The following is an 18,070-nucleotide window of genomic DNA, read 5'->3' on the forward strand; positions in this document are numbered from 1 at the left end:
CAAATATGACATGTCTGTTAAGTGTTTCCGTATGTACCCTTGGACAAGTGACAACATAACCAAATTATCCAAAAGGATCAGGAAGAGAGAGTGGGTGTTTGTAGCAGGGAGAAATTCAAAAAGCAACAGAGCGCCTATTTATAGGTCTGACTCTACCCCATCGTCTAACCATGGCTGATCCATCTCTGCCTCACCTTAAAGTATAGCCTGGGTCACTCCGCTCCAGGGCTCCTGCTATAAATAGCTGTCTGGCCTGGTGAGAGTCCTTTTCCCTGGGTCAGCTGTGTCAGTGTGTGAGGATGTCAGAGGGGAGAGGGCATGATGAAGCCCCAGCCGACTCCTCAGGGACTGGGGGAGAGACATGAGGACGGGAAGAAAGGATTGTGTTTGTGTGTGTGTGTGGGTGTGGGGAGGGGGGCTGGGGTCTGTCAGGCTAGATCAGGAGAGTTGTCCATGAAAAAGAAAACAAAGAAAAAAAAAAAAAAAAAAAAAAAACACAGGAACTGATAAGCAATGGAGTGAAAACAAAGAGAGCTTACTTGGCTTGGGGTCTTTAAAGGCAAGACCCGGATATATGAGAGAGAGAGAGAGAGAGAGAGAGAGAGAGAGAGAGAGAGAGAGAGAGAGAGAGAGAGAGAGAGAGAGAGAGAGAGAGAGAGAGAGAGAGAGAGAGAGAGAGAGAGAGAAAGAAAATGTGTGGGAATGGGAAGTCTATGCTTCTTCGTACAAATAACCAGTGTAGGACTACATAAACAATCTGAGACTACCCTTGAACTTAAGGGAGCAGCCATATTGAGGGATTGACTATTTAATTAAAATACCTGCAGTGAAAAAAGTAGGGTTAGGTGGGGGCCTTACTCTGTAGCCCTCCTGTATGTACACCAATTACATTGGGGGACGTGCAGATTCCAGCTCATTGATGTCCAATGGCGGCTTTGTTTGGTTTACCACTGCTTGTTTAAGCGTAAAAATGAAACTCACACACAATGAACTCATTGTGCTGGGAAAGAGGGTCAGTGAGGGGAACCCCCACCCCACTGACCGTCATTTATTGCCCCACGAGAGAAATGCAGAGTCAAGCTCTGTGCCCTAAATCCCAGCACCTACCGCAACATCTATCTCCATGTGGCAACACTGCACCAGTAGGCCTAGATTACAGTCACAGCAGTGTTTCCCATACATTGACTTATTTGTGGCGGCCCACCACAATATCAACATTGACCACCACACAATGATTTTCCAGGTTGTGCTAATTTGTGCTTAAATTTGGTTAGCATCATAACCATGCTGCGCTAATTTGTTAAAAACTGTTGCATTCAAGTTAATTCTGCAAACCTACCACCACAAATAGAATTCGATTCTGTGGGAAACACTGCACAGACAGTCACAAGAATAACACAGTCACAAAAGTAAGGTTTAGTCACACACTGCAGCTTAAGAACTATTATACAGTCATGCCACTTATGGTCTGCTAATCCACATGGAAATGCCAACCACCGCCTTGAGGTATCGAGCATGGCATTTCATTGACGGGAAGTACCGTCTGGGCCAGTGTTTCTCAAAGTGTGGTCCGCAAGCTATCCCAAGTGGTCCATGAGCAAGACATGGTAAAATATAATATAGATGAGTTGTTTGCAATATTAAGCCAACTTGTATGTGAATCCAAACAGTTCTGCAACACTGCCATTGTGTGCGAGTTGTATTGTATGACAGTTTAAATCATTTGAATCCTCTGACACTAAGCAAGGTGCAAAGACAACAAGCATGGTGGTTCAGTGAGTAGGCCTATTGTGTATTATACTGTTGAAGTAGGTCTACTCTTTTTTGTTTTTAATCTGTGAGGTTTTCATTTATTGGTTAAGTGGTCCTTGGTCTGAAAAGTTTGAGAAACACTGGTCTAGGCGATAAGGATTCCAGAGCCTTCATTTGGTAAGTGATCACCCTTCCTGAAATTGAATATGGAAGGCATCTGGAATGGCAATCATGAGTCTGAGGTCTTATCACAGCCATCCAGACTCTGCAGTGCATCCAGTGAGACAGAGAGAGAGAGAGAGATCTAGATGAGATGGCAGTCACCACCCCACCCTGCATGCATTAGTCAGCTCATTAGTCAGCTCAGACTAGTCTGCTCATTTGTTTTACCAAAACAACAACTTGCCACCCATCCTAGACCAAGGGACAGTCTCAAGAATAGTGCTGAGAAAGGCATACAAACAGTCAAGCAAGTGGCAAACTTTATAGTTGCACATGCACAATGACAAAATACCTCAACACACCAGAAGCGAAGAGTAACCTGGTGCAACTTACACTAAACATTCCCCATGCCATCTCACACAAGAACAGAACTTGCTGAGAATGCACTAGAATAAAACTCACACCACATAATAACATTAGCCTTCCTGGAGAGCTGACAATGACAGCTGTGGCCAAGACTTACCCTCTTCGACCCGAGGCAGGTTGGATTGATCTATCTCGAGCTCCGCCATGGCGGTCCTGACAGGCAGGCAGGCAGCGCTCAGATCCTCATTGCACCCACGGCTCCGACAACTCTAGGCTGCGGCTCCGGCTTCTATGCCAGGGAAGAGAGCGCTGGAGAGAGAGTGGGTAGAGAAGAACAGGATTACATTTCTAAAAAATCGAGCGGAGGAGGCACTCTGCCTGTCTCTCTACAAGAGAGTGTGCACGAAACGCTTTCAAAGAATGCCATCAGTATTCACACTAATCCTCTGGGGCATATACATACATCAAAGCAATTCGACATATTTTTACAGCGTGGTGTTGGGTGACTATTGAGGTGACAGGTGGTTTCAAATAGCTCGCCAGAAAAATGACAAGGCAATAACGCTGGGAATAACATTACCATTGTTTGGTAAAAGTGATTAGGGCTTTTTTTTATCAGTCTTAGGATAAAATTGCCACAAATACTGCAATCTAAAATTGTGAGTTGAGCAGGTTAATGTTACAAATAGCCTATTCGTGTTGCATAATTAGCCTACCTGTGCGTGTGCACGTGCGTTCACAATTCGAAACACCTGAGTTTCAGAGTGAATTTTGGCAACGTAGGCTGCTTTCCCTTTCAAGATTAGTATCCAACGATTGATACCAAAACCGTCAACAAAAGCTCATTTGATAAGTCAAGCCTTCTAACAAGTTGACTCAGTGATGATTAACTTCACAAATGTTTACCGAGATGAGTCGCTCTGTGACTAACCCAGCAGCAACAACTAGTTCCGCGTTCCAAGCGAATCCATAGTGCTGGTGGCAATTCCCTACTCCCATTTGTCTCTTGTTATAAATATGCGGCGATAACCAAGTCTGCAGGGTGAAAACACAACACGAATGTTATGCATAGAGAAATTACACACAACTTACCTAACACCAAAACCTTCCAACGAATTCAATATCCCAAATGTGTCCCTCGGTTGTTCCTAAGAGCAGCGTCGCCAAATCCTTTTCACGGCCAGACTAGACTATACGTTCAATTTAAAAGGCGTCAAACTGTTAAAAAAACGTTTCCCTCTACATACATGTTGCCACCGTTTGCCACTTAACCAGTAGAGTAATATCAGACGCCCGTCTTGGAATAAGACATCCCTAACTTTTGTCAATGAACAAAGCCGACAGACTTGGACAATGGAAGCCCGCACGGACAAACTTCGTCTATACTCTTGCGTCACACTAATTGGGAGCCTTGTCGTTTTCCAAGAGGTTGTTCAAGTGTTAATCATTAAATACATCATTTGATATCATTGAATAGAAACACTGTTTTATGCATATAAGATTGTCTACTTACTAGCTGTAGTTAATTTGCCAAGAAGCGCCACAAGCCTGTGAGAGGTCTGAAGGCTGGATGTGCTCTGTTGGCAGTGAGGCTTTGGGACTTGAAATTAGGCTATGTGGCTATTGCAGGGTGAATAAAATCATGGATGAAACATAATATTAACAATAACAACACCATCAATTGTTTTATCATTATTATTATTATTAGTAGTAGCCGTAGCCTGGTAATAGTAGTAGCCTAGTCTATTAACAGCAGTAGCAGCAGCAGTACTTCTGTTATCATTGCTGCATAGGCAACTACTTCTGGGTTATTAAAGTGTTAATTTATAACTATGTGACTTTATTATTTGACTTATTATTTTATTCTTTTATTATTTGAGTAGTAGTAGCCTATAGTAGTAGTGGCAGTTGCATCAGTACTACTGTAGTGTTATTGTTGATTTTACTTCTGGGTATGTTATTAATGTGTTAATTTATGAGATTTTATTATTTGACTGTTACAACTATATGACTTTATTATCAAACATTATTTGATATGATTTTCAGGTGTGTCCTTAGTCTTTACATTTTTACAATTATTTCTCTGTCTGGAAGCATTTTTATGCACATTTGGCCCCTTAAATACTCAATGTGGAGGCCCACTAGTTGTCTTCACAGCACTCGCACCTCATGTATTTTGTCCTTTTCTGCCACCTGCTGGAGTAAAGCATTACTGGATAGCAGTGTAGTCTGAAATTGAATAACCTATTATGTGTTGGCAGCACATGAGGAGCTGCCAATACAAAGATATGTGATCTAGTTGATTGACCTTAATGTGTGGTGCTTACTGAGGGATGATCAGTGAAGCAACATATTTGATTACTACCAAATTACCTCTAATATGCCACAGAATTCACCGCAGGCCCAATGTCAAACTTTATGGCCTACATACAAAAGCCTCTTCCCTTTGTTGTCAGGTTCAGCTTAATTATTTCCATTGAACAGTCTTGGTCTGTTTACAATATTGCTTCGATGTCACTGACTGAAACACTGCAATAGGACAGATAAAAGTTAAAACATACTAGACCTTGAAACCATTTCTGTGGTCTTCTAAAACAAACTGTCTCATTCTCCTCATTTAGTTAAAAAGGAAACTGATTCAGAGGTCAAGTCAAAATGAAACACAAACAAAAACAATCTGAACAAGCCTTTGTCTCATAAGGTGCCCGAGTGAGTCATTTGTATGCTGTCTGCCTTGGTCTTTTAAACAGAACAGTTAATCAGTGGCAGCCTCCCTGTCTTAGTCCACTCTGCCAGTGCACATAAATATGTTTATGGCTATTGTAAGAAAAAACAGAGACCGTCGATACATCATTTGGTTGGGAACAAGGCTTGGAGATGATGAGTTCATCAATCAAGCTGATTCACATACAGACATCTGACCTATTTTAAACTCCATCAACAAATGCCAAGCGGCAGGCTCCTGATATTTATGAGCTTGAATTGACGCGACTGCCCTCAATCGCCCTAGCCCAGTAAATTCTACCTCATCCAGGCAATTACACAAACTAATTCTGCACAGCCATGCTAGAGTTGGAGTAAGACGCTGTTAGATGTTTCCGATGTTTGCCGTTCCAGAAAAAAAAAAGATCTATTACCTGACATATTGTCTATTTGAGCCCCAAATGTATGCTAATATGGCCTCTCAAGGCCTGCACACTGAAAAGTAAACAGCACAAACAACACATTCCCTAAATGTTAAATCTATCACCAAGATTGAGAACAGTGGAAAGATTAAAGATGTTGTTCAGAAAATTGGTCCAGGGGTCTTCTTTTGCCTATTACTCACACAGGCGTTGATGAAGGGCCCGTCTGCACACCTGAACTCAAGTAGTAAAAGCAGAAGCAAAAATAAGCTAATGGCGGTCAACACCGTTAAATCTCCCTGTCAAATGGAGAAGCATGTGTCTCATGTTTGCATTTTTATTGTGCTGTCTATTTGTTGGTTTTACCAGCATCTGTGATTTATGCATGATACACATTTATGAATGGCGGAGTGAGGGGTGAGGTGACACCATTGCAGGGCCCCTATGAAACGTCCACTACGCACAAAACCATGTCACGCCACGCCACACAGGGGTATATAATCCCTAGAGACAGGGCCAGGAGAGACATCGAAGACTCCCCACAGCCAGGGTGTGACCTGCAGCCATTTTGTCTCTCTCTCCCCCCTCCACTGTGCAAAAATGATCGGGAACCTCCTCCTGTCCTGTGCCTTGCTGCTGGTCAGCACTGGGACCCTGACTGGCCACCCTGTCTCAGACTCAGCCGAGATGCCTTACGCCGGGCCTGGTGAGTACCACTTTCACAGGGCTTCATATGGTGTGTGTGTGTGTTGGTCTACAAATTACCTCTGAATAGGGCTGTCAAAATAACTGATTAATTTCGATTAATTAATCTGAAAAAATAACTGATTAAAAAAAATAGTGCAGATTAATCGATTCCGTATGACCTTTGACCCCCAGCCGTTCTAGTCAGTAACCATTTAACTGTAAAATGAAGGAGAGAGAAGAAAATGTGCCGCCTAGATCATTGATTAGAACATTTACTTTTAAAAACGGCCTGATGGTGTTGATAAAAATATAGTGTTTATTAAAATAGAGTCCTCTGCAATGTCTGCAGCAAGGAATTTGCATATCACCGCAGTTCGTCAACTCTAAAGTCGCACATCAATGCAAAGAAATAGTTGAGGGGAGTGTTAATTTATTTTCATTGTGTCCCCATATCTGTGGCCTGAAATGCCTTGTATGTGAAAAAAACCTTCCTCCCGAAGCACTTTTGAATTTATTTCCTCAGCATATTAGGTCATATCATAGATTATTATGGCCATTATTTGAACAGTGAAAATAATAATAAAATATTTTTTGAACTTTAATGTCACTATATGCTGATTATTCAATGATTCGTTTGAATTTAAATATTTAAAATACTTTCACAGTAAAAATTATATGCGAATAATTTAGATTAATTAATCACAGAGTATGTAATTAATTCAATACATTTTGTTTAATCGATTGACAGCCCTACCTCTGAATTAATGACGTTACTTTCAAAACACTCAGATATTGGTGATCTGTGTAGGATGAGATTCTGTTCTATGCACATTTGGTGGGGGTTAGGGGGGTGGGGGTGGTGTTTTAACTTTTCACTACTGAATGAACATCAGCCTCAGAAAGAAATCTATTTTATTTATTCAGTACTATAATAGCAACTGAATTTGAGCTTTACACAGCCCATAGCCTGACCTCCCTCTGACCTCTGGGCAAACACTATGGCAACAGTGGGAAAGAAGATAGATAGATAGACTATGAACTCATGATAGACTATGAACGCATGTCAATTCCTGATGATTCATAAGATATAACGGAATTAAGTAAGCCTAATGCATAATTCATGAATTAATTCATGCATGAATTCATGATGATTCATGTACCCTTACCGTAAAGTGTCCCTAAAAAGTCTGTGATCACTGTGTGAGTGGGCAGGGCAGTGGCCTTACTGTTTGTGCAACTTCCCTCAGTATTGATGGAGGAGGACGGCATGACTACCCCAGAGGAGATGTCTCTGTCTGACTCCAGAGGCTCTGCGCTTGACCTCTCCCCACTGTTCAACACCAACGGTAAACACACTTATGACTCAGATGTTTCACATTACGTTATCTTGATCCAAATGTCATCACAAAACTGCAACTGTCTATCTCCCAGGAGATGTATACAAATGAAAATTATCAGTCTCTGAGTCATCTGAGAAACAGTCTCTGAGAAATGTAGTCATCTAGTCATTAATCTTGCATCTTAGCAACAAATACAAATCAAGCTACTGTGTACTGTGTAGTAGCTAATGTCTAGATTAGCTAATGTCAAAGCCAAGGTGACATGACATTATAGGACAGGTGAACTACAGTGTACTGTATGTATTATTAGGCTTAATCCTGAACAGAGGACTGGACAAATTGTTAAACATGACTGAGATTTAAGTCTTTGAGGATGCCTGTGCTGTAAGGACTAAAGAGTCAGGAATCAGAGACATTAACCTGTGTCTTTCTTAGGTCTCACAGCAGCTGGACTAGTCCCTAGAGAGGCCCTGAGACAGGTGAGATCCGTTGTCCTTTGTCAAATATAACACACATAATGAGTGTGCAGGGGAGCTGCTTGAAAATGTGGGCCCTATGACAGACAATAATTCTGGGCCCCCCAATAATAAATAGTAATAGGGGGAGGCTTTCTGGGGGGGGGGGGGCTTTCTGGGTGGCCCCTGTCAGTGCTGGGCCCTTCGATTCGCCCCTCGCCCCTTCCAGCGGTGCCCCTGTGAGTATACATGCACTGTCACTTTAAGAACAATTCACGTTTAGTTCATTCTCAATCTTCTGCCAGCTCCGCTCCGCTATGGCTTGTGCTGTGCCTATGGCTGTGCCCTTACAGGTGACAAATGGTCAGTAGTGGAAACTACTGTTGCTTTCATGATTTCCTTTTAAAAGTTTCTTATAACATACTTACCTGGCAGGGGAGATACAATGGTCAAAAAGGTTGTTTGCCCAGGGCGAGGCTCGGCCATTGCACAGCCGGTCATGCTGACCCCTGCGAATTCCTCAAATGTTGGAATCTCGACTGCAAAATTTCTGGTAGTGGGGGACTGTGTTTGCGCTTTCCCCTGATTTTCGTGGCCTACTGGTTAGCGCTTCGGACTTGTAACCAGAGGGTTGCTGGTTCGAACACCGACCAGTAGGAACGGCAGAAGTGCCCTTGAGCAAGGCACCTAACCACTCACTGCTCCCGGAGCGCCACTGTAGCAGGCAGCTCACTGCGTCGGGATTAGTGTGTACTTCACCTCATTGTGTGTTCACTGTGTGCTGAGTGTGTTTCACTAATTTTCGGATTGGGATAAATGCAGAGACCAAATTTCCCTCACAGGATCAAAACAGGGTGTATATATTATACTATACTTATAAGAAGGAGATATCAATTATCAACAATGACAAGCCAGCTGGAATCTGCCGCTCTCTCTCCCTCTAGTGAGCACTCAGACGAATTCCCAATTAAATGGAATAGCATAACGTAACGTTAACGTATAAGTTAGATCTGCTGCAGTGTAACATGATGTTTTGACATTGACATTGTAAACATTCTCTAAGAAGAGTAAAAAGCAGTTTGCAGTAAAGCTAATCAACATAGCCTCTATCGCAGGAAAAAAATAGCGAGCAGCCTGATAACCTAATTAAATGCTCGACGGGCTGGATTAATGCGCTTGGCGGACCGGATTCGGCCCGGGGGCCACAGGGACTCCTTTATTGTAATGAATGATGAACCACTTGTTTATATATTCACCATACAGAGTAATGATGAACAGTTTATTAACTGACCATTAAATAATGATGAACAGTTCATTAACTGACCATTTAATAATGCTGAACTGTTCATTAACTGACCATTTAATAATGATGAACTGTTAATTTCACTGCTCCTCTCTCGGCACTTCTCCGGATAAATCAGGTACTCCTGGCAAAACAGCGGCACTATCGTCCCTACAGTGGGTGGAGAGGATATAGAAAGAGGAGTTCTGATTGCTTCTGGAAGTACTGTGTTTGAGACTGTGGGGACGTGACCAGGTGCAGCGACAGCTACTGTACACAATGTTCAGCTGACACGGGGCTTCTTCTTCCGAGAATAACTGTATGCATGCACTCTCTCTTCATCCCACAACCTGCAGACAAACAAACACACACAGACGCACACACACACACACACACACACACACACACACACACACACACACACACACACACACCTCAAACACACATGCAACCTTATACACACACACACACACACATACACTAAATGTGGCATTGTATATTGGTATTTTTATATATCAACCATTATTGCAGAATGTCCACAAACGTTTTATGTTACATATTCTATGGAGATCACCATGGATGTTATGATCAAAACAATAAATCCATATATTTAGAAAAATCACATCTCAGTCAATTTCTGTTTCCTTCAATTATTTCACTGATAAACAATCAGACAAATGGCTGGAGGAGTGTGGAGGAAATGTATTTTTTGTACATCTATAATATGTCTATTGTTTTTTCCAGTTTGTTATTCTACTGTTTACATTATTCTACCACATATATACTGGGGAATACTCACAATAGGACCCATTTAGTTGTGTACAAAATATGACAATAAAACAGGAAGATCTAGGACAGAGCAGAGCTTTATTTACATCACGGGGCTTACATACATAGCATTGTGAAGATTTTAGAAAAATCTCACAGAGAACTGAACATATAAATACCCAGTACTGAAAATAGATTTTAAATATAGCATTTTTATCTGACACATGTGTCAGACAATGATGTGGATTTTCAACCCTGGATTCCAGCCCCTCTCTCATGCATGTAGGAGGTGCGACATTTTCCTGTGTCCTTATACCTGCTCAACGTCAGTGTAAAAGAGAGAGAGACACACACAGAGAGAGAGAGAGAATAAAGCCTAGGTTGAATGGTTTTTATGACAGCTACTCGAATAATCAGTAAACCAGTAAACTACATATAGCTGAAAGTCATGCTTCCTCTTAAAAGTGTGAGCATAGTGGAAATAGAACATCATGATTATCCTTTGGTTAACACCTTTAATTCCCAAGAGGCAAAATAGCAGTACATCAGTGTGTTCCTCTGTCCACTGATCCTAAATGTAACCACTGTACATGTGCTGACTGATTACGGTAAAAGGGTCTGGCACTTACGTCTTACTGTTGGTGACTCTCGATGGATTGGAGCGGAAGATGGAGACCCCCAGGCGTGGCAGGTCCCTCTTGTCCATCTGCTCACCTTCAAACAATCCCCCGTTATCCCCTGGGTAGCCGCCAGCCACCAGCGCTGCCTCCTCTCCTACCGGCCGAGCCACAGGCCCCACCGCTCTCAACAATGCTAAAAGCTAACAGGAGTAGAGCTGTGAGATTAACTGGGTGCGCGGAAGTACAGCAGTAAATGAAATCAACCGGTGCATCAATGGTTTTACTATGAAGGGGCTCACATCAAATTGTATAAATTAGTTTAGTATTTTATGATGTGTAGATTTTTATTAATGTGTAGATTGTTATTAAAGCAGTATATTACTTTAAAGGAGAAGTATTGTTGTATATCTTGTGTGTGTGTGTGTGTGTGTGTGTGTGTGTGTGTGTGTGTGTGTGTGTGTGTGTGTGTGTGTAAGAGAGTGTGTGTGTATGTATGTGTTTGTGTGTGCATTCATGTGATTTTGTAAATCTCCTTGTGTTTGTGGTTGTTACCCTCAATCCGTCTCCCCTGTGTGTGTGTGTGTGTGTGTGTGTGTGTGTGTGTGTGTGTGTGTGTGTGTGTGTGTGTGTGTGTGTGTGTGACTAAGTGTATACGTTTGTGTGTGTGCATATGTATGGGCTTACTGTAAGTGTGTGTGTGTGTGTGTGTGTGTGTGTGTGTGTGTGTGTGTGTGGTTGTGTGTGTGTGTGTGTGTGTGTGTGTGTGTGTGTGTGTGTGTGTGAGAGAGAGAGAGAGAGTGTGTGTGTGTGTGTGGTATGTGAGTGTGTGTGAGTGCATGTGTATACCTGTACGTGTGTGTTTGTGTTGTGTGTGTTCTAAGGAGCCCTATGAGACCCACCTCTGTCAGTTCCATGGCTTCTGTGCGCAGTGGCTGGCTGTCCACCTGCCTGACCACGGACACCCCCATCAGGGCTAACGTCAGTGCCAGCAGAGCCATCATCTGTACAGCACAACACGAGCAGAACACAGCAGCACAAAGACATCACTCTACAGCACACAGTACAGGAACATACAGCACAACAGAGCACACTTAGGAGCTCAGGACCACATGTCAGATGCTCTCAGGAACACATCCCTTTCCTACACACTGAACAGGCACTGCAGTTGCAGGCAGCACGCAAGCTTTGTGCTTTTTAAGGTTTAAGCATTGAGTATTGGTTAATAAATTCCTTTACTTCATTAACATTCCTTTCCTGTCTTGATATTTGTTCACAGCAAAATGCAGAGATTTAACTTTTTGATATTGCAGACATGATGTATATGAGTATAATGCACACTTCATAAATCATGAGTCACATTCAAAAATTTATAAAACTGGTGGATCATCCTGACCCCATACGGGTCTTAGTGCTCATGAAGACCTGAGTTTGATTACGACCCGCAGTCATTTCCTGATCTCAATAGTCATTTCCCTCTCTGTCTCCCACTTGCCTCTTGTCACTCTAAACTGTGCTGTTTACACAAAGGAAAACAGCCTTTGAAATATACTTAACAATTGTACAAACTTAAAGGTAAAGTCAGCAATTGCACAGGAATGTTTGTTTGTGTTTATGTTCATTTTTAAATTTATTAGCAGTCTTATGTCTAAAACAACATACATTATTTTAACCAAGGACCAAATTAAACCTGCCAAAGAGGTAGCTCACCCCTACCTTCAGTAATCACAGAGAAACTCCAGGCAGCATTTCATTTTTGTTTGGGAGCTGCCCCCACTTTGTTTGATTCCAGTTTTTCGGAGCCTGGGCTGTCTACAGAGACTGGGATTTTTACAATGTACTCACGCAACCCAGTCTCACGTCTGAACGTGTCACTGTCACGTTAATTAATCTATTGGGACGTGTTGTGTAACACGTTTCCTTGTTAAAAAACGTGTTGAGCAAAACGTAATTATCGTGTTACTATCACGTTGTATTTCGCTTTCAACGAGCCAACAGAACCACGTCATCTGTCAAAAAAGCCTGACCTCACAAAATGGGGAGAATGTTATTTGATGCTTTTGACGTGCAGTTTCACACTCTTAAGCCTGTTTTGAGTTGTGGATTAGAAGGAGCCACCTTCTGGCTAGCAGTTTGAGAAGCCTGAACCCCAGAATCCAGAAACAATAACCGAGCAGGGACGGAGAAAAAAGAAGAATCCAAATGGGAAATGAGGTGAGCCTTGCTACTGCCGCTAGCATGATTATTTTGCTAGCAATTGAGCAAAACATTTTAAAGTTGATTTAACATGAAATAGTAGCCTATGCATGGGCAATACTGTGAATTCAGAGTAGGCTTGCACAACTTATAATTTAGCTAACGTGCATGATGTAATGTTACATTAATCTGTAAAACAGCTGTTGTCTGTGTAAATTAGCGTAATATTGTTAGTGTGGGCTACAGCTAACAGCTGGGCCTATCAGCCAGGCATGTATAATCGATAATCATGATGAACGTGAATAGATTTCGTTGGGAAAACGCGCATTGTTATAGGCCACATATCAGGTATAAAACAATTGTATTCTGATACAGCAGTTCTCCAGATGTTAGATATTCACTTATATTATAATATAATATTGTATTTCTTTAACCTGATTAAGAGAGGGGTTTAATTCAATAGAGAATTGCAATGTGTGTAGTATTATATTAGATAATAATATAGATATTAGATTAGGCTAGATTTAGATTAGATTCAACTTTATTGTAATTTAAAAGAGTAGGCTACAGGTACAGAGCCAATGAAATGCAGTTGACATCCAACCAGAAGTGTAGTTAGATAAATAGGCAAGTTTTCCAGATGACATGTGTACAGAGACAGAAATAGCCTATACAGTGAATATGGAATGTGTGTCTAGCCTATAACAAAACAAATTGATAGTAATACATACAGTAATAATGATAATAGCAGTAATTACAGTAGGCCACTTGCACTGTTGTTGGTGACGTGTCTGTTTCCTATTGTTCCATGCCACTCTCCTACTGTCTCCTTTACTGTCCTGCGCCACTCGCCTACTATATTTTGCCTCTTGCCTACTGTCCAGCACCATTCGTCTACCGTCTCCTATGCTGACCCACGCCACTCACCTACTGTTTCCTAACTGTCCCATGCCACAAACTGTAACATTAAGCTGACACAATCTTGCTGCACGGTTACTTATCTGCATGCAATCACTATTGCCAGCTGTTATGAGTAAACATTATATTGGGACATCAATATATTTCTGATTCATGGGCAGTGTATTTGCTACTGAAGAAAAGGAGAACACATAGTAATTGTTCTTGGATGGGTATTTAGAGTAAGGTTTCTATTGATTTTTTTCAGATAAGGCCTCTTCATTTTCAACTGTGAAGGATCTACATGGACTTGGTCTGGATAGCCTTTCCTGTTTTGATGAGCCAGTCGGTATGTATTAGACATTCTTTAGGATAAAAGGATAAAAGGAGCCATATGTTATCAAAAATTCTACACCCATATGTAGAAAAGCTTTGTTGCTGTTTGTTATTGTTGTTGTTGAAAACTACGTTGAATGCAAAGAGATACATATGTCCCTTGAGAGGAGAGGGATGAGTGTGGATGGTTGAATTGTCCAACAGGCATAAAAATCTGATTGTGTATGATTGTGTTTGTGTCTGTATATGATTTTTTTGTACTTGTTGCATTTTAAGCATGCTTATATACTTTACGCCATGGTGGTCTAAATTGTCTTTATTGCCACTTGCAGGGTCTAGAGGAAAAACCCTATATGAGCCCCAGGGTGAGTAGTGTATAATTACTTTATCCCAAGCTTGATTTTCGTAGAAAGGTGTTCAAACCAAAGTCAAACCAAAATCTTCTAAAATAATAGATAGATAGATAGATAGATAGATTTATTATTTGTCCTTTCGGAAAATTGTTCTGCGCCATACAGTAGACAGTTAGACAAGACTGAATACAAGACGGAATATAGACCAGAATTTCCCTCACCCCAACCGCCCCCACCCTACCACACCCCCACACATACACAACATCTGGGGCCGTATTCACAAAGAATTTTAAGGCTAAAAGTAGCTCCTAAGTGGCGAATTTAGGAGCAACTCCTAAAAATAATGGGCGTGTCACTCCTAACTTTAGGACTCCTAATTTTTTTCACTAAAAGTAATTCACAAAGCATTTTAGACCTAAAAGTAGCACCTAAGTCTGGGACAGCTTAAAAGTAGTCGAGAGGACTCCTAACTCACTAAGACCTATTCACAAACAGCTTTTTGTGGCATTTCACGTTGCGATGTTTTGAAATGCGTCGCCTATGCGGCAACAGGAGCTTCCAATCGCGAGGGAACAATTTTGCATTCATAAAAGGGATGCAATAACGCCACCAACAACAACCAAAACTACTCATTGTTAACATGTAAATTAAATGTAACGTTTCATTGTGAATCAAATTAAAATGGTCTCTTCTTTGCAAACGTAGGCATATGTGACATTCAATAATGTTGCAAAAGATACTGCATCAGTCCGTATGTTTCATTAGGCTACTACTGTAGGCTATTTGTTTTGCCTTACTCTTTATTCATTTAGGCTAGGCCTTTTTATTCAATTATTCATCATCTTCCGTCCTTCGAGCTACTTGTGTAGCGCACGCATTCTCAGACCTGTCACCTGTCACTCATCATCGTAAGGGAGGTGTTTGGAATCATTCCCGCGTTACAATCATCAGCCAATCAAGGTGGTCACTTCAGTCAAGCTCGTTTATGAGTAATGACGTCATCCATAGCAACGAAGACTCACTCTTAGTTTAGGAGTTGCCATTTTTTCTTACTAAGAGTAGGTCTGAAAGGCTTTGTGAATAACTTTTAAGAGAAAACTCCTAGCTAAAATCTTTTAGTGCGATTTAGGAGTACTCCTAGTGGTAAGATAAAAGGCTTTGTGAATACGGCCCCAGGACAGAAGGCATAGACTCCACTACACATGTATAGAATGATAAAGTGCAGTTGTGCATACTGTGATAGTCCAGCTGGAAAAAAAGTGCATGGTCCTGCAGGTAACGTCTTGTTCAACAATGTAATGCTAGTTGGAATGAATTACCTACTGGCTCAATTTGTTTGGAAAGAAGGTAGCCTGAACTTCCCTGATGGCAACACCTCATATGCCTGGTGTATGGGATGTGACATATCTCTATTAATTGCATGACCTTTCTTCAACACCCTTCTTTCACAGGTCGTAGCAATACTGTCTAGTTTTTTCCCCTCAACATTGCTGGCCATGTTAACTATCTTGTTTTTTTTTGTCACTGACAAAGAGAAATACCAGGTAACACAACAAAAAAGTAGCATGCTCTCCACGTTATGGTTAAATTATCGGAATGAGTGCGATGGTGATGCAATCCTGCTTTTCAATTAGTTGAGATGGTGTTTGACATTAAATTATAAGCAGGTCAGTTTCACATAATAAGCTATTTGTTTCTTTGGGTCTGGGTAATTCATGTGACAAAAAATTCTGTTATAGGCTTCTACCGTTTTTCTGAAAAACAAAGCAGTACAACAACATTTCTATCTCCAAAATAATGCATTGTACGCATGTGTGTACTACGTAGTGCATGCAGCTTTTAATGTCCAAAGTAGCCTATACTGATTTTCCTGCATAAGAACTACAAATACTCCTCCAAAACTACAGTCTTGACACTTGAAGTTGTGGAGTTATATTTTAGTAGCCTATTCTATAATAGAATAAATACCCACATCAGTTTTACCCTTGTCTCACCTGTATACAACATATGTCTATGAATTGCAGTAGTGATCAAATGAAAAAGGAAAGAAAGGTGTCCTGATGTGTTGTTTAGGGATGGTCCTGCAATGTTTTCTCGACATATTTTTATGTCTTTTTTTTCTCCCCTCTACTTATGTTTTCACAGATCCTTGCTCCTATCCTGATGTATGGGTTGCACTTCATTATATGACTCTAACAGAACACTCACAGAAAGGAGAGTGGTGTCAAACTACAAGACAGCCAGCATGTAAGCAAGGCCTTGTTTGTCCTTGTTTGGCTACTCATTTGTCTACTTCCTGAAGAGGCTGAAGCATGATGGCCTTGACACCTCAGTCCTTGCTTCCATTAACAGCTGTGTTATGGAGTGCATCCTCACATCATGGTCTACTGCAGCGGTGGATACAGAGGACAATTGGCAGGTATTTTACGTCACTTTTACATTACTTTTACTGTGATTTTGCTAGATATGGTTGTCGCTGTGCTGAATATAGGCCCATATTGTAGATCGAGAAACCGACTGTACAACTGATACATCTTGGGCTATACTATTAAGGGACAGCTGAATTGACCACCTAAACCATATATTTTCTGAAAGCAAATAGCCTCTAGAAGTCAATTAATATACATTAAGACATGTCCCACCTTCCTACTGACTTTGGTGCATCATAAGGCGTACATAGGCCCATATTGTAGATCGAGAAACGCATTGTACAGCGGATACATCTTGGGCTATACCATTAAAGGACAGCTGAATTGACCACCTAAACCATATATTTTCTGAAAGCCTATAGCCTCTAGATGTCAATTAATATACATTAAGACATGCTCCACCTTCTTACTGACTTTGGTGCATCATAAGGCGTACATAGGCCTATATTGTAGATCGAGAAACCGACTGTACAACTGATACATCTTGGGCTATACTATTAAGGGACAGCTGAATTGACCACCTAAACCATATATTTTCTGAAAGCCTATAGCCTCTAGATGTCTATTAATATACATTAAGACATGTCCCACCTTCCTACTGACTTTGGTGCATCATAAGGTGTACATAGGCCCATATTGTAGATCGAGAAACTGACTGTACAACTGATACATCTTGGGCTATACTATTAAGGGACAGCTGAATTGACCACCTAAACCATATATTTTCTGAAAGCCTATAGCCTCTAGATGTCAATTAATATACATTAAGACATGTCCCACCTTCCTACTGACTTTGACATATCATAAGGTGTACATAGGCCCATATTGTAGATCGAGAAACGCATTGTACAGCGGATACATCTTGGGCTATACTATTAAGGGACAGCTGAATTGACCACCTAAACCATATATTTTCTGAAAGCCTATAGCCTCTAGATGTCAATTAATATACATTAAGACATGCCCCAACTTCCTACTGACTTTGGTGCATCATAAGGCATACATAGGCCCATATTGTAGATCGAGAAACGCATTGTACAGCTGATACATCTTGGGCTATACTGTTAAGGGACAGCTGAATTGACCACCTAAACCATATATTTTCTGAAAGCCTATAGCCTCTAGATGTCAATTAATATACATTAAGACATGCCCCAACTTCCTACTGACTTTGGTGCATCATAAGGCATACATAGGCCCATATTGTAGATCGAGAAACGCATTGTACAGCTGATACATCTTGGGCTATACTGTTAAGGAACAGCTGAATTGACCACCTAAACCATATATTTTCTGAAAGCAAAT

The 18,070-nt window shown here is 41.1% G+C and overlaps 1 protein-coding gene, 1 long non-coding RNA gene and 1 other non-coding gene across 5 annotated transcripts in view; 2 read left to right on the top strand and 1 right to left on the bottom strand.

The window, feature by feature from the left end:
• Window positions 1-3,943, bottom strand: part of ccdc187 (coiled-coil domain containing 187) — a 35,025-nt gene extending 31,082 nt beyond the window's left edge. The window contains exons 1-2 of one of the 3 annotated variants that reach the window (XM_076276205.1): window positions 3,794-3,943; window positions 2,438-2,589 (exon numbers count right to left, since the gene is read on the bottom strand). In XM_076276205.1, the coding sequence (XP_076132320.1) occupies window positions 2,438-2,486 (49 nt within the window). In that variant the 5' untranslated portion in view covers window positions 2,487-2,589; window positions 3,794-3,943. Of the gene's footprint in view, window positions 1-2,437; window positions 2,590-2,996; window positions 3,179-3,372; window positions 3,643-3,793 lie in introns of those variants that run through there. The other 2 variants (XM_076276203.1, XM_076276204.1) reach the window with 2 other exon arrangements.
• A 4,364-nt stretch (window positions 3,944-8,307) lies between these two features.
• LOC143115655 (U1 spliceosomal RNA) lies at window positions 8,308-8,472 on the top strand. Its single transcript, XR_012985259.1, has one exon. It is a non-coding gene; the product is annotated as a U1 spliceosomal RNA (small nuclear RNA).
• Window positions 8,473-12,408: 3,936 nt separating this feature from the next.
• LOC143114507 (uncharacterized) lies at window positions 12,409-16,821 on the top strand. Its single transcript, XR_012984932.1, has 4 exons — window positions 12,409-12,768; window positions 13,916-13,996; window positions 14,316-14,348; window positions 16,482-16,821. It is a non-coding gene; the product is annotated as an uncharacterized LOC143114507 (long non-coding RNA).
• Window positions 16,822-18,070: the final 1,249 nt, after the last annotated feature.

The sequence above is a fragment of the Alosa pseudoharengus genome, unplaced genomic scaffold (assembly GCF_046254945.1).
Source record: "Alosa pseudoharengus isolate Yale_2024_CS ecotype anadromous, Long Island Sound unplaced genomic scaffold, YU_APseudo_1.1 YU_APseudo_1.1_scf_9, whole genome shotgun sequence".
NCBI lineage: Eukaryota > Metazoa > Chordata > Actinopteri > Clupeiformes > Clupeidae > Alosa > Alosa pseudoharengus.